The sequence below is a fragment of the Lolium rigidum genome, chromosome 6 (assembly GCF_022539505.1).
Source record: "Lolium rigidum isolate FL_2022 chromosome 6, APGP_CSIRO_Lrig_0.1, whole genome shotgun sequence".
NCBI lineage: Eukaryota > Viridiplantae > Streptophyta > Magnoliopsida > Poales > Poaceae > Lolium > Lolium rigidum.
Window position 1 is genome coordinate 187,868,515 of NC_061513.1, and position 15,200 is coordinate 187,883,714.

Here is a 15,200-nt window from a genome sequence, read left to right on the forward strand (position 1 = left end):
GCCGAGGGCTCCTCTTGCACGGGCGCCGTATCTTCGTGCCCGACCACGACGATCTTCGACACTAGGTGCTCCTGCTGGCCGATTCGTCAGGCCATGAGGGTGTCCAGAAGACCCTCCACCGTCTCCGCGCCGACTTCTACATCCCTGGTGATCGGGCCTTGGTCCAGGATTGGGTGCGCTCTTGCGAGATATGTCAGCGCAACAAGACAGAGACGCTGCGACCGGCAGGGATGTTGCAGCCGCTGGAGGTGCCCTCCCAGGTCTGTGTCGACATCTCCATGGACTTCATCGAGGGCCTCCCCAAGGTGGGCGGCAAGTCCGTCATCCTCACGGTGGTCGACCGCTTCTCCAAGTACGCACACTTCATCGCGCTTGGCCACCCGTACACCGCCGCGTCCGTTGCTCGTGCCTTCTTCGACGGCATCGTCCGCCTCCACGGTTTCCCCGCGTCGATCGTCAGTGATCAGGATCCGGTGTTCACGGGGCACGTCTGGCGTGACCTTTTCAGGATGGCGGGCATCAAGCTCCGGTTCAGCACGGCGTTTCATCCTCGGACGGCCAGTCCGAGGTGGTTAACAAAGTGATCACCATGTAATTACGCTGTGTTACAGGTGATCGTCCTCGCGCATGGGTGGATTGGCTCGCTTGGGCGGAATATTGCTACAACACCTACTGCGTGCCACGCCATTTGAGGTGGTCTACGGTCGCCCGCCACCGCCCATCTTGCCGGTCGATCCGGCGACCGCTCGGACGGAGGCTGCAGGGGAGCTTCTCCGCGACCGCGACGAGATGCTTGCTGAGGTGCGGCAGCGTCTCGTTCAGGCTCAGCAGCTCGCCAAGCACTACTACGACGGCCATCATCGCGAGGTGGCCTATGCGGTGGGAGACTGGGTGTGGCTGCGCCTTCTTCATCGATCCACCCAGTCCCTTGACCCGCGTGCGAGGCGCAAGCTTGGGCCTCGCTACGCTGGCCTCTTCGTCATCTTGGAGCGCGTGGGCACACTTGCATACCGCCTTCAGCTGCGCCGGGCTCCCGCATCCATGATGTCTTTCATGTGGGTCTGCTGAAGCCTTACCGTGGGGAGCCGCCGGCAGCGCCACCGGCGTTACCAACGATCGCCGATGGCCGTCTTCTTCCGAACCCGGCGAAGGTGTTACGTGCCCAGCTCCGTCGCGGCATTTGGTACTTGCTGGTGCAGTGGGAAGGCCTTCCGGAGGAGGAGGCCACTTGGGAGAAGCGCGAGGAGTTCAGCCAGCACTACCCCGACTACCAGCTCGAGGACGAGTTGTTTGCACAGGCGGGGAGAGATGTTATGACCGGTATTAGTTACGTGAGGAGGGGGCCCAACCGTGGGCCCAACTAGGGGCTTAGCCCATTATCAGTTTAGGGTTTTAGCTCTTTATATACTGGTTGTAAACGAGGCAAACATCAAGCAATAATAATATTCATTATTGCCGACTCCCCGAGGAGTCGGTCTCCTAACCCTAGCCGCCGCCCCTCCTCTTCCGCCCGCGCACGACGGCGCCCTGCCGCCGGCGTCCGCCGCCTCGTCCGCACGCCACCCCCTCCTTCCCCTACAAACTACGCCCTAGGGCCGGTAGAGCTGTTGGTTCTACCACTATAACTCATAATAAACTATTACCATTGCAAAGAGCCAACTAGTTCGTAATTCATTCCATGTTGAAGTCCATAAATATAATGGATAAGGAGTGCCAAGCTAAAATTACCTATCAAAGATCAGATGACTTTGTGAAGGTTCAAGAAAGAGCCATAGTTTTCTCCCACACACATTTGCTGACCAGCTGTATGACCTAAAAACGTCAGCATGAAGAGGAGTCCAAGTTCCTGCAGATCAAATCATAGTTATAATCATGAATGGTGATACTTCATTGCATGTGTAACACGGGATGGCTTACAGAACCACAGATCTCCAATGCCGTGAAGGACAGAATAGAACAGTAAAAAATAAAAATATGTGTTACCTTTTGCTCCCATGTAAACAAATCGATAGTCAGCACAATTTATTTCATTTTTATGATTGGCGATGTCAGGATCTCTATGCATGGGATGACTGTCAAGATACATGTTGAGCCAATCATCGACGAAGAACGTAGGTGTGGTGTATGCAACATAATCAGGATACTCCTGGAAGATCGATACAAGATAACCACATTGATCAGCAGATGAAATATCAGCTCGCAAAATGAAAGGGTTGCACGCAATTCAAATGTTTGAGATAGCAGAGGGCAGGATCGCAATCTTACAAGCAGCAATATACACATATCATCCAAAAAGGAAAAGACATTGCAATGATGAAATCCAGTCTATACAATTATACCAAAATAATAGACAATTTGATCATGAAAACACAAAATAACTTGTGGTTGAAAACAGCACTGCAGTAGTTCAACTACTTGCTGTCAGTACATAAAATGTTGTGGCAAAAAAAATTAAATTTAGTAAACATAAATCTGAACAAATGTTATGCTGGAAATGACTCTGACAATTTTGCTGCAGTGTTTCCTAATCACTGGTCAGTAAAATATATAACAATACAAAATCCAGTTGGTCACACTACTGACAATTTTGCACAACTCAGCATCAATCTTGTTGAGGAGATTTTTTTTTAGGAGAACTCAGCATCAATATCACCATTGATTGATGTTGTTGAATTTGGATGGTCATAGTATAGCACATTATGATGGTAAAATGTCTGAATAAACAGTGAAGACGTATGTATATAATAACTTGACGTATTAGGTGTCAGTGATTTCTGGAATAATGAGGTACCATTAATTCAACAGCATCGGTAGAGAACAGGGCATACTCTGGAACCAGGACATACCTTAACAAAATGCCAATCCTTCAGGTAAAGCAGGGAAGCTTCACAGTCACCATTGCTTGAACCAGTGGAGGAATTCCTAACCGAAATGTCTATGAATTCCTGCATGGATATCTCTAGCCGCTTGTGGTCCGTGAACTCTCTGGAAGAACAATCAGCGACCTGCAAAACCAACAACACTTCTAATTCCAAAATGACTCAGCTGGCAAGTCTAACGATTCCTCGAAGAGGATGCGGGAGTGGTGGGTACCTGAACAAGAGGGGAGGGGAAGTTTTGCGCGAAGAAATCGAGGTTGGGGCGGCGGCGACCGTCGGTGCCGGCGAGCGTCCAGTCCTCGCAGGATCGCCAGGAGGAGGTGAGGCCCGTGAGGACGACGGGGAGGTTAGGCTTCATGAAGCGGTCGACGAACTCGGGGTAGGTCAGGGACCGCCCGTCCACCCGCTCCACCTGCCCGACCACCTTCACTCTGCTGCCGGCGCCGGCGCCGCCGCCGCCGCCGTCCATCTGGTCCAGCAAGAAGTGCTAGTCTGAGTTCCGCCGCTCTTTCGCTCAGGTGGCGGGTCGGAGTTAGGGGCGGAGCCAGGATTTGACTATAGGGGGGCGAATTTTTTGAATAATACAAGGGAAAAACACTTTATGTCGGAAAAAATCTTCATCAGACAGTCAAAAATTTGACAAAGAAGTTTATAGTTATTGTTTGTGATGTACTCTTTATCCTTAGGCATAGAATAATTAAATGTAGACACATTACTTTTTTGCAGGGAATAGATACATTACATTGAATTAGTAAGAAAACTTATTGCTGTTGTGGTGTTTTCCTCTTCATCTTAGACATTAAATAATTAAAATGAAGAAACATTCCATTCATTCAGTAAAGCATGTTTGGCCATGCTAGGTTTAATTTATCTCTGCCGTATTCTACTAGATGTGTATGAGATAATAATGTCACCATAGCCCTAAAAAAGTGCTAACCTATTAGTACAGTTCAATCAAAAGTTTCAGAAAATTCAGTATACCTAGAGAAGTATACGTGAACTAAGAGAATTAACCTGAACTGAAACGAAAACAAATTTGATTATATCTCATATCTTACTACATGTAGACATTATCCCATCAGAGATCAGAAAAAGCGATTAGAAGTACTGCTATATATGCCTTCTCCTTCGAGAAATTGATCCGCTGGTGGGCTTTTTTTCTGAAGTAGACGATGGTAGAAACTTAACAAATACATCGGGTCTCCCCGAGCGGAGCAGAGCTATCTTGGCATCTCACTTCCGGCCGTATGCCGAGGAATTGCATGGCGAATCCCTAAGAGCATCTCCAGCCGCGTCCCCCAAACCGTTCCCCAAAACGCGCCGGATTGAGCGTTTGGGAGACGTGTTTCGTTGGTGCCGCGTTTGGGGGACGTCGCGTCCCCCAAACGCCGCCCCCAAACATTTAAAATACTTCTTATAGCATCAGTTCAACATAAACAAATTACATATAAAACTTCGAAAAAACATAATTAAATTACATATAAATTATTTTAAACTACTACTTCTTCTTCTTCGATGATGGCCCCGCCTCGTCATCGTCATCACGGTGGCGCTTCCTGCTCGTCACCTCTTCCGAAGAGGCGGTGTCGGCCGACGCGTCCGAGTCCTCCTCGTTGTCGCCGGTGCTCGCCGGCTGCGTCTTGGCCTTGGCGGTATTGGCCTTCGCGTCCGCCTCCGCCTTCGCACGGGCCACCGCCGCCTCATCTGACCCTTCTTCCTCCGCGTCCTCCTCCACGCCCAACCATTCCTCCGCGCTGTCAGGTGGCGGGAGGGAATCGTCGCCGCTGTTGGGCGTCCGAGCTTTCTCCCACCAATGGCGCCATCCAGCAGGCTTTCCCTCGCTGGAGGTGTCGGACGGGAGCTCGGAGATGTAGCTCATCGTCGCTGGAGGTGTCGGATGCGGCCGGTGAAGATCCAAAAAGCGCCGACGTACGGGTCTTATTGAGCGCGGATGAACGGCGGCGCAGAAGTCGAAAAGAGCAGCGGTTGCTCTTCCGAGGAGTTCCGACTCCATTCCGGCGGTTGCCGCGTCGTCGACACGGTTGCCAATGCGACGGTTCCGCTTCCCGGCAACTGCACCGTCGCTACGTAGGCGGCGGCTGAGCGTCCGAGCCGCTGACGCGTCGGGCCCGCGTCGGTTCGCCTCGCTTTTCGTTGTGTCCGGCGTGCCCGAAGCGTCCCATGTGGGACGGGGACGAGCTCGGGGCGCCGGACACCTTATCGGGCCGCGCCGGACAAAAATGGGCTTTGGGGACGCGGCTGGAACGTATTTTTTATCCGGCGCGCCCCAAATCCCTTTGGGGGACGCTTTGGGGAACGCGGCTGGAGATGCTCTAACGACCTACTGCAGTAGTGCCCTAGCAGCTAGATGGGGAGATAGAGTCGGCACCACTCATGCACAGCTTCCATTAACCGACCGATCTGATCGATCGCTCGGGATATTATGCCTCCACGTACATGGGTTGTTGTACGTTGGGTTGTTTGCTTCGGTGTGCAATGGTCCTGTTAATTATTAGTGGGCTAATTTGTAGCCCCTGCTCGCCCCTGCCTCCGTCCCTGGTCGGAGTGGAGCGCCGGGGACAAAGCCGACAACGCGGCCGCTGGTGTCTCTGCGAAAGACTGGCAGTGGGGTGGCTGACCCAGGCCCTAGGAATGTTTCGGTCTTTTGGGTTCTTTAGATCTATCGCAATTCACAAAATCCTACTTGAATTCGCAAAGTTTTCTTTTTTGAACAAAGGAAGGGTCTCGAGATTTCGGTGGAACCATCATTCATAAACGATCTGGCAGGTGCATTTTACACGGAGGCCTAAAGCAAACTCGCCATACAAAACCTAGTATTTGAGGATAAGACTTCCATAATTATGAAAAACACCCTAGAAAGAAACAAGGAAAAGCAATCAGATCCCTGGGTGTCTCTGCCACAGTTCGCCGGCATCCTCAAGGCATCAGCGTCGAGGATCAAGGGCGGAGTGCTCGAGCGCCCCTTCCGGCAATAATCCGCCGCCACTAGCCGCCTCCAAGCCACCGGGGACACACCACTTGGTGACTAGAAAGCGTCGAGCTCCAGCAGCAGGAACAGAGATGAGCCTCTGAGACAGAGGTAGAAGAATCGCCGACATGTCGGCAGAAGATCGCAGAGGCGGGGATGGCTTCTGTGTGGTTGAGCTCATCGAAGTAGCACCTTGCAGGCAGAGGCCAGCGACGACTGAAGAAGGCCACAACTCCATCGCCTCCTCTCCCCACACCTCCACGGCAGGACAGAGAAGAGGATAACATGGAGTACCACCGCTCCAGGCCCTCACCAAAGAGTATGGATCTCGATCTCGGAGCAAATAGCGAGTGGCTGTGACTTCTCTCCTCCTCGCCACCAAGGCTAGCCAGGAGAAAAGAAGCAGCGAATCTCGCCAAGACGACTCGGCTCCCCCCTCGCCACCATGGCCAGCCGGGAGAACTTTCCAATCTTGACTTCTAGGCATGCAGTAGAGTTCCTCCGCCAAGAGCTTATTGCAGAAGATGGCCTCACTCCTGCTTCCGCTCAGCTCCGACCAGAGGAGCCCAAGAAGCATCATCAGCAAGCCTAGAGCGTCACGGATCTAGCGGCAATCTAAAGCTCCATTTTCAGTACAGGGCAAGCGCCCAAAACGCAACATCAAACCAAAAAGCAGCAAACAAAACGTAGAACTACCCCTAAACTACTCTGGCACCAAGCCAAGACCCACTCCGACCAGCTAATCCGGTGGAGTGGCCATCAGCGGCCCGATCAAAGAAGAAAGTCTCTCAAGGCTACTGTAGCTGAGTGAGAGTATGGGAGGGGGAATGACCCGCAAAGTTCTTATTAATTCCTGTCAAAAATAACATACATTTTCGTGGGCATGCCTGCTGCAAACGCGCAATGTATTGTTATGGAGTAGTATGAGTTTCTTCGCTAGGATCAAAATCGATAAGGTGATTGGTTGCCTGAACTATAGATGCAAGTGGTCCATTATTAGGGTATTTGATGTCTACGCACGTTTCTATTCTTGTAGACACTGTTGGGCCACCAAGTGCAGAGGTTTGTAGAACAACAACAAGTTTTCCTTAAGTGGATCACCCAAGGTGTATCGAACTCAGGGAGGTAGAGGTCAAAGATATCCCTCTCAAGCAACCCTGCAATTACGATACAAGAAGTCTCTTGTGTCCCCAACACACCCAATACACTTGTCAGGTGTATAGGTGCACTAGTTCGGTGAAGAGATAGTGAAATACAAGTAATATGGATGATTATGAGTGGTAATTGCAATCTGAAATAAAAAATGGCAGCAGGCAAACATGTAGCAGAACTGGTTGTAAACGGTGTTTCAATGCTTGGAAACAAGGGCTGGATCATACTTTCACTAGTGGACACTCTCAACAGTGATACCATAATTGAATACATATATATGATCACTTCACTATGCTACTCTAAATCACTCTCCGGTTTGATAATAAACACAAATTCACTGTGTAGGACTACATAAGCACTCCTTAAAGTTCGCCTTCCCAATCTATGGACGCCCCACGCTTTCACTTTGAGCATACACAGATGGTACTAACTAGACACCACAATTCATAAGTATTTCTATAAATTAATCTTAAAAACAAACACGGTGTGCACACTGTCACCTTCACACCGTTGGATAAGGTGTCCCGGGAAATCACATAATAAAACCACTTGAGTAGCACAATAGTTGAAGAATAACATCTAATTATTCAACTAGATTACAAAGCTCATGATCACATAAAGATCATACATGGAGGGATAGATAGACCACTGATACGTCCAAAACGTATCTACTTTCCCGAACACTTTTGCTATTGTTTTGCCTCTAATTTGTGTATTTTGGATACAACTAACACGGACTAACGCTGTTTTCAGCAGAACTGTTCTGGTGTCTCGTTTTTGTGCAGAAATCCAACTTTCAGGAAAATCCTCGGAATTTATGCAGAAGGTCCTATTTTCCCAGAATATTGGCGGAGCCAGAAGGGCAAGCCAGGTGGGGGGGCCCGCGCCGGCCTAGTGTGTGGTGGCCTCGGCTGGCCCCCGACGCCCTCCTTCGGACTACTTATTGCCTTCGACCTAAAAACGCACGGGAGGAAGTCGAAGTCACCAGAAACCATCCAGTACGCCGCCACATCGCGAAACTCCGTCTCGGGGACCAGAAGTCTCCGTTCTGGCACCTCGCCGGGACGGGGAATTGGAGGAGATCATCGCCATCATCATCACCGACGCCTCTCCATCGACCAGCCATGTTTCCCCCATCCATGTGTGAGTAATTCCCCCGCTGTAGGCTGAAGGGGATGGTAGGGATTGGATGAGATTGGTCATGTAATAATCATAAGATTGTTAGGGCATGGTGCCTAGTATTCGTAGATGTTACTTTTATGATATTGTTGCAACTTGTTATGCTTAATGCTTGTCACTAGGGCCCGAGTGCCATGATCTCAGATCTGAACATGTTATTGATTCATGAAGATATTCGTTGTTTATGATCTTACCTGCAAGTTGTATACACATGTCGTTGTCCGGAACCAATGGCCCCGAAGTGATAGAAATCGGGACAACCGGAGGGGATGGTAGTGATGTGAGGATCACATGTGTTCACGGAGTGTTAATGCTTTGCTCCGGTACTCTATTAAAAGGAGTACCTTAATATCCAGTAGATTCCCTAGAGGCCCGGCTGCCACCGGCTGGTAGGACAAAAGATGTTGTGCAAGTTTCTCATTGCAAGCACGTACAACTATATATGGAACACATTCCTATTGATTGATTAGTACTTGGATACCGTTTTATTATTATCTGCAAATGCCCCTGCTTTGATTGTTACATGAGTTTCTCTCATCCATGCAACGCCCGTTATCCGTCCCCGTGCCTACAGTATTTTAATCCTGTTGTTTACTATAATCACTACTGCTGTCTTTGTTACTCTGCTGCTGTTATTTCGCTACTTCAACTACTATAAAACTGTTACTACTGATAAACTCTTGCGAGCAAGTCTATTTCCAGGTGCAGCTGAATTGACAACTCCGCCGTTAAGGCTTTCAAGTATTCTTTGTCTCCCCTTGTGTCGAATCAATAAATTGGGTTTTACTTCCCGCGAAGACCGTTGCGATCCCCTATACTTGTGGGTCATCAAGACTATTTTCCGGCGCCGTTGTCGGGAGCATAGCTTTATTTGGAAGTTCACTTGGATTGATATTGTTCGCTGCAAATTCTCCATCATGGGTAAACCTCGCGATACTAAGGTCGCCATATTACCATCCACTACAAGAAAAGGTACAACTCTTAGTACCTCTGCTTGCTCTTGATTCACCATCTGTGATAAGTAAACTTGTTTCACCACCACAAGCTTCAAATGCTGGTACTTCTGCTGAATCTGAAAACTCTTCTTATAATTTTGATGATGCTTCTGCTGTGCTTGATAATGATGGTTCGTTAGGATCTTTTCTATATGCTACAATTGCTAGGTCTAGACAAATTGAAAATACTGAAACTCCTAATGAAAATGCTGCTACACCTGTTAATTCACCTGACTCTGTTGAATATTCTAGTGATGATCTTGATGAAGATTATGTGGAACTTGATGATGATTTTATTGAAAAAAGCAATGCTACTACTGATGCAAGAAAAATTAAAAAGTTGCTTGCAGAACATGCTGTTAGATATAAACTGTCTCCTGATCCTAAATTTGCCACATCTCCTATAAATATTAAGGATAAAGATTATGATTTTTCTCTTGATCTATCTCATATAGCTATTGTTGAGAAAACACCCTTTTGTGGTACTGAAAAATAAAGTGTTGTTGAACACATGATTGAGCTATCTACTCTGAGTAGCTTGTTTTCTGATGATGTTAAGAAGCGTACTTACTTTGTTGCTAAAATCTTTCCATTCTCATTAAAGGATGACGCTAAAACTTGGTATAATAGTTTGCCACCTGATTCTATTAAAAGTCCAAAAGAATTGCACTGATGTTTTCTTCCGGAAATACTTTCCTGCTAGTGCTCAACATATTGCTTTGCGAGAGAATTTATAATTTTGACCGGGAAGATGGAGAGAAATTGCCCGAGGCTTGGGCGAGATTTTGCTCTCTTATTAGAGCTCGGCTCTGAACATGATTTGGAAAAGCATGATTTACTTGATATATTTTATAGTGGACTAACCATTGAGTCTAGGGCATACCCGGATAGTTGTGCTTGGTTGTGTTTTCAGGAAAAGAACTCCAGACGATGCTGAAGAATTATTGGCTAAAATAGGCCGGAATCATGATGATTGGTCTACACCTGAACCAACCCCGACACCGATATTGAAGAAGAGGGGTATGATTAAATTAAATGATGAAGATATGAGGGAAGCCAAGAAGTCTCTTAAGGAGAAGGGTATTAAACCTGAAGATGTGAAGAATTTACCTCCTATAGAAGATTTATGTAAGATAACTCCCCCTTCATCCATGATTGAGGTACACTCTCTTCAACGCTTTACTAGGGAAGATATTCCGTATTCGAAACCTCCTGCACAATGTTTAGATGAGTTTGATAATTATATTGTTAAGCAAGAAAATTTTAATATGAGAGTAGAGAATCATTTAATGGAAAATTCTCGAGCTATTAGTGAATTGCATGATAGTGTGGAGAGAACCTCCAATGATGTTAAGATGCTTGTTAAACATTTTCATATGGTTCAAACTCAAATTGATCAACTCACTAAAGTGCAAAATGACTTGTTGGGAAATAATTCTAAAGAAAAACATGCTTATGAAGTAACAACTAGAGGTGGTGTTTCTACCCAGGATCCTCTATATCCTGAGGGGCATCCCAAAAGAGTTGAACAAGATTCTCAACAAACTAAAACTAGCGCTCCATCTAAGAAAAAGAAAAAGAAACATAAGAATGTTGTAGAATCCTCTGAACCTGTTAATGATCCTAATAGTATTTATATTTATGATGCTGAAACTGAAAGTGGTAATGAACATGATAAAGATAATGATAAGAATGATACTCCTGATAAAGAAGAGGTTGAAGAAGAACCTGAAAAGCATGTTAAAAACAAAAAGTATACTAAAGAAGATTTTATTGCTGAGAAACATGGTAATGAAAGAGAACCTTGGGTTCAAAAGCAAATGCCTTTTCCTGCTAAGAAATTAAAATCAAAGGAAGAAGAACACTATAATAAATTTTGTGATTGGATGAAACCTTTATTCTTGCAAATCCCTTTGACTGATGCTATTAAATTGCCTCCTTATTCAAAGTATATGAAAGATATTGTCACTAACAAAAGGAAAATTCCTAATGAGGAGATTTCCACTATGCTTGCTAATTACTCTTTCAATGGTAAGGTTCCAAAGAAGCTTGGCGACCCAGGTATTCCAACTATTCCTTGTTCAATTAAGAATAATTATGTTAGAACTGCTCTATGTGATTTGGGAGCGGGAGTTAGTGTGATGCCTTTTTCTCTTTATAAGAGACTTTATTTGGATTAGTTGATACCGACTGATATATCTCTGCAAATGGCCGATAAATCTACTACTATTCCTGTTGGTGTATGTGAGGATGTTCCTGTTCAAGTTACTCAAAACTGCTTGATATTAACCGATTTTGTTGTGTTGGAAATGCCTGAAGATGATAATATGTCCATTATTCTTGGGAGACCCTTTCTTAATACTGCAGGGGCTGTTATTGATTGCAATAAAGGAAAAGTCACTTTTAATGTTGATGACAAGGAACATACTATCTATTTCCCCAAGAAGACTGATAAAATATGTGGAGTTAATACAATTTCCAGTTCAAGAACCGTCAAAGTGGGAGTTATTGATTGTCCTATATATGATCTCAAAGAGGGATATCAAAGTATTATGATTGGATCCATATCAATACAATATAAGGTAATATGATTGATTTGAGGTTTATTTCTTCTTATGACATGTAAAATTATTTGGTGGCAAGACTTGATCAACCTTGTTAACAAGTACATTTTATATGCATAGGAGAGCTAAACAACATTTCTTTCTTCCTCCACTTGATCTACTTGCTCGTAGCACTTTTGTTTTGCAAAGTTCTTTAGTTAATTAGAGGTTTCAAAATCTTTTTCGCCCAGTAATAATAAATTTAACACCCAGAAATATGCATTTTTCAAAGTTTTCAAAAATTCACAAAAATTATACCAGTAGTCCTATTTTTCGACGAGGCACCTGGGAACACCTGGGGATGACCAGTGGGGCACCCTGATACGTCCAATTTGCATCACTATTTTATATCATAATTTGCTGTTATTCATTGATATATTTCATATTGGGACACAATACTTATGTTATTTCATCTATTTTGCATGTTTCATGATTATTTGGAGATCGCGCACCGGAGCCGGGATTCTGTTGGAAAAAGCACCGTCGGGATGCAATATTTCGGAAGATTACACCGAAGGAAATTACCTAAAATCCTATTTTCCGGATGACGGAGAAGGCCGGAAGGGGAGCCGAGAAGACCCAAGGTGGGGCCGGACCACGGGCCGGCGCGGCCCATGGCCTGGCCGCGCCACCTTGTGGTGTGGGGGCCCCACGGCCCCTTTCGCCTCCTTTTCTTCGCGAAACCCTTCGTCCCGAAAACCTAAGCTCCAGAGGGTACGTCGCGAAGAGTCACAGCCGCCTCTGCGGGGCGGAGAACACCTGAGAGAAAAGAGCTCTCCGGCGGGCAGGAGTCCGCCGGGGAAATTCCCTCCCGGAGGGGGAAATCGACGCCATCGTCACCGCCATCGAGCTGGACATCATCTCCATCGCCATCACCATCATCTTCATCATCATCACCGCCATCTCCACCGCAGCACCTCGTCGCCGCTGTAACAATTTGGGTTTGATCTTGATTGTTTGATAGGGGAAACTCTCCCGGTGTTGATTTCTACTTGTTATTGATGCTATTGAGTGAAACCATTGAACCAAGGTTTATGTTCAGATTGTTATTCATCATTATATCACCTCTGATCATGTTCCATATGATGTCTCGTGAGTAGTTCGCTTAGTTCTTGAGGACATGGGTGAAGTCTAAATGTTAGTAGTGAATTGTGGTTGAGTAATATTCAATGTTATGATATTTAAGTTGTGGTGTCATTCTTCTAGTGGTGTCGTGTGAATGTCGACTACACGATACTTCACCATTTATGGGCCTAGGGGAATGCATCTTGTACTCGTTTGCCAATTGCGGGGTTGCCGGAGTGACGAAACCTAAGCCCCCGTTGGTATATCGATGCGGGAGGGATCACGGGATCTCGAGTTTAAGGTCGTGGTTAGATTTATCTTAATTACTTTCTTGTAGTTGCGGATGCTTGCAAGGGGTATAATCACAAGTATGTATTAGTCCTAGGAAGGGCGGTACATTAGCATAGGTTCACCCACACAACACTTATCAAAACAATGAAGATTAATCAGCTGTATGTAGCGAAAGCACTAGACTAAAATCCCGTGTGTCCTCGAGAACGTTTGGTCATTATAAGTAAACAAACCGGCTTGTCCTTTGTGCTAAAAAGGATTGGGCCACTCGCTGCAATTATTTCTCTCGCATTTTACTTACTTGTACTTTATTCATCCGTTACATCAAAACCCCCGAATATTTGTCTCGTGAGCATTTACAGTGAATCCTTCATCGAAACCGCTTGTCAACACCTTCTGCTCCTCGTTGGGATCGACATTCTTACTTATCGAAGATACTACGATACACCCCTATACTTGTGGGTCATCAAGACTATTTTCCGGCGCCGTTGCCGGGAGTGAAGCGCTATTGGTAAGTGGAATTGGTAAGGAAAACCTTTACTGTTTGTGCTGATTTTATTTCAGTCTCGCTGCTATAAGTCATTATGGAGAGATCTTCTCTTCAATTTCTATTTGGGAAATCTACTACTACTGCAACGGTAGTGGATGAGGCGCCAGGTGAGGAAATGATACCATATAAAATACCTATGAAAATTATTGAACATGTTATGGATAACCGCTATGAATGGGATGGAACTGTCCATCCTGGTGATCATTTACTGTTTTTGCATGAATTATGCGGGTTATTCAAATGTGCAGGTATTGCTATGAATTAAGTAAGAAAGAAACTATTCTCTATATCACTGTCTGGTAAAGCGGCGCATTGGTATAAATTACTGGATAATGGGGATTCTCTTGAATGGAATGATATTGTGCCCCGGTTTTATTCTAAGTTCTATCCTCCAAGTGAGATTCACAAAGATCGGAATCGCATATATAATTTTTGGCCTCATGATGGAGAAAGTATTGCCCAAGCTTGGGGGAGATTGAAGTCTTTAATGCTCAAATGCCCCATTCATGAGCTTCCTGGTAATGTTATTATTGATAATTTCTATGCAAGACTTTCTTTTCAAGACAAGACCTTGCTGGATACTTCTTGTTCCGGATCATTTACACGCAACAAAGAAGAGTTTAAAAGGGACCTTCTTGATCGGATCCAAGAAAATACTCGAAGGTTGGGAGAACGACAAGGATAGAGAATCGGGTATAATTTATGATTATAAATGCATTGAAGCTTTTATGGATACTGATAAATTTCGTAATATGAGTGCTACATATGGTCTTGATTCTCAAGTTGCTGCAAACCTTTATAAAGCTTTTGCCTCTCATTATGAATTGCCTAAGAAGAATTTTGATAAGTATCATGAACCGTATAAAGATAAAATTGATTCATCTATTAATAAATGTGTTGTAGTTGAAACTGCTGATCATGTTATTCCTGAAGCTTATATTGAAAAAACTCCTTTCCCTGCTAAAATGAAGGAGTACTCGGTTATAAATAGTGCGGTTCATAAAAGTGAAAAGAAACCTATAGAACCTGAAGAACAAATAAAAGTTGAACCTGCTGTTGCAATAGTTAAAGATCTTGTGACTGAAAATGTGGAGGATGGTCATATTATTTTATGTGAAGATGCTTCTAATATTGTTTCACATCCTAATAAACCCAAACAAGTTAGTGTTCCTATGCTATCTGTTAGAATTGGTGATCATTGCTATTATGGTTTATGTGATATTGGTGCAAGTGTTAGTGCTATTCCTTATGAGCTTTACACGGAGATATTGTAATAACCCAGAACATAGGAACAACGAAGGGTAGATTTAGAAATGGGATGTGCATTTCATCACAAAACGGGGGAAATTTTCGCACCTTATTGCAACTAAACCTAAGAGGGATCGAGGTTCTCTCTCATCTTGCACTTAGGGTTAGGCAATGTGAGTTAGGGAAATTTCGACATGATCTCTTTTGTATCTTGTTGATTTGGGGAATTGATTTCATTTGACAAGTGTT

The 15,200-nt window shown here is 45.2% G+C and overlaps 1 protein-coding gene across 1 annotated transcript in view; it reads right to left on the minus strand.

The window, feature by feature from the left end:
• The window catches only part of LOC124663644 (2-oxoglutarate and iron-dependent oxygenase JMJD4), a 17,238-nt gene extending 11,132 nt beyond the window's left edge, over window positions 1–6,106 (minus strand). Inside the window, exons 1-5 of the mRNA XM_047201316.1 lie at window positions 5,957–6,106; window positions 3,094–3,366; window positions 2,847–3,005; window positions 1,984–2,146; window positions 1,729–1,846 (exon numbers count right to left, since the gene is read on the minus strand). Of these exons, the coding sequence (XP_047057272.1) occupies window positions 1,729–1,846; window positions 1,984–2,146; window positions 2,847–3,005; window positions 3,094–3,366; window positions 5,957–6,106 (863 nt within the window). The remainder of the gene's footprint in view (window positions 1–1,728; window positions 1,847–1,983; window positions 2,147–2,846; window positions 3,006–3,093; window positions 3,367–5,956) is intronic.
• Window positions 6,107–15,200: the final 9,094 nt, after the last annotated feature.